The 1,507-nt window shown below is 66.7% G+C and overlaps 1 protein-coding gene across 1 annotated transcript in view; it reads left to right on the plus strand.

The window, feature by feature from the left end:
- Positions 1-1,507, plus strand: part of LOC112961544 (cadherin EGF LAG seven-pass G-type receptor 2-like) — a 17,326-nt gene that overhangs the window by 7,745 nt on the left and 8,074 nt on the right. The window contains exons 3-5 of the mRNA XM_026056850.1: positions 372-487; positions 569-657; positions 1,338-1,495. Coding sequence (XP_025912635.1) covers positions 372-487; positions 569-657; positions 1,338-1,495 — 363 coding nt within the window. The remainder of the gene's footprint in view (positions 1-371; positions 488-568; positions 658-1,337; positions 1,496-1,507) is intronic.

Here is a 1,507-nt window from a genome sequence, read left to right on the forward strand (position 1 = left end):
ACGCCTGGGGGCACCAAGGGACATCTAGGGGGCACAGGGTGGCGGGGCACGGGGTGATGGGGCACAGGGGGGGACACAGGGCATGGGGCTTGCCTTGGGGGTCACAGGGTGCGGGGACATGCCTGGGGGGTCCGGGGTGATGGGGGACAGGGTGGCAGCGTGTGGGGAGGTGCCTGGGGGGTCCGGGGTAGCAGGACACGTTTGTGGGGCACAGGGCAACGGGCAGGGAGGACATGCTTGGGGACACCGCGCACCGGGGCACGGGTTGACGTCTAATGGGGACGGGACAACGGGGCACACGTGGGACGGGGCCCTGGGGGCGACGGGGCCGTGGGGCTGGCCCTCACCTCCCCCCCCTTGACCCCCCCCAGGTTTGCCACCAAGGAGCGGGACGGGCTGCTGCTCTACAACGGGCGCTTCAACGAGAAGCACGACTTCGTGGCGCTGGAGATCGTCGGCGAGCAGGTCCAGCTCACCTTCTCGGCAGGTAGCCACCCGCCTGGCCCCCCACCCCCCCCGGTCCCCTCCCGGGGCCGGTGCCGCGGCCTCACGCGTGCGGTGCCCGCAGGCGAGTCCACGACCACGGTGTCGCCGTTCGTGCCGGGCGGCGTGAGCGACGGGCAGTGGCACCGGGTGCAGCTGCACTACTACAACAAGGTGAGGGATGGGGCGCCGGGTGCAGGGATGGGGGATGGAGAGAGGGAGGCATGGAAGGATGGATGGAGGGGGGTAGGTGGAGGAATGGAGATGGTAGATGGTAGATGGAGGGTGGGTGGACAGAGGGATGGAGAAGTGAATAGGATGGAGGAATGGGGGACAGGCATGGATGGAGGGAAGGAAGGATGGTGGAGAGGAGCAGGGATGGAGGTTTGGAGGGAGGGAGGATGGGGGATGGAGAGAGAGAAGCATGGATATCTGGATGGATGGGGAAGGAGGGATGGAAGGATGGATGGAGGATAGGTGGATGAAGAGAGGGAGGGATGGAGGGGAGCAGGGATAGAAGTCTGGATGGATGGGGGATGGAGGAAAGGAGGAATGGAAAGATGGAGGGAGGATAGGTGGATGGAGAGAGGGAGGGGAGCAGGGATGGAGATCCAGATGGATGGATGTGGGGTGGAGGGAGGGATGGAAGGATGGATGGATGGAGGATAGGTGGATGGAGAGAGGGAGGGGTGGAGGGGAGCAGGGATGGAGGTCTGGATGGAGGGACGGAGGACAGAGGGAGGGCTGGAAGGATGGATGAAGGGTGGGTAGATGGAGGAACGGAGAGGTGGCCAGCCAGCTGTCCGGAGGGGACAGCAGCCGGAGACTCAAACCCTGCCCGCCGGCGCCCGCAGCCCGTGCTGGGGAAGTCGGGGCTGCCGCAAGGCCCCTCGGAGCAGAAGGTGGCCGTGGTGACGGTGGACGACTGCGACGCCGGCATGGCCCTCAAGTTCGGCGCCGTCCTGGGCAACTACTCGTGCGCCGCGCAGGGCACCCAGTCGGGCACCAAGAAGTGAGGCCGGGC

This window comes from Apteryx rowi, unplaced genomic scaffold (assembly GCF_003343035.1).
Source record: "Apteryx rowi isolate R43461 unplaced genomic scaffold, aptRow1 scaffold_1330, whole genome shotgun sequence".
In the NCBI taxonomy this organism is placed as follows: Eukaryota; Metazoa; Chordata; class Aves; order Apterygiformes; family Apterygidae; genus Apteryx; species Apteryx rowi.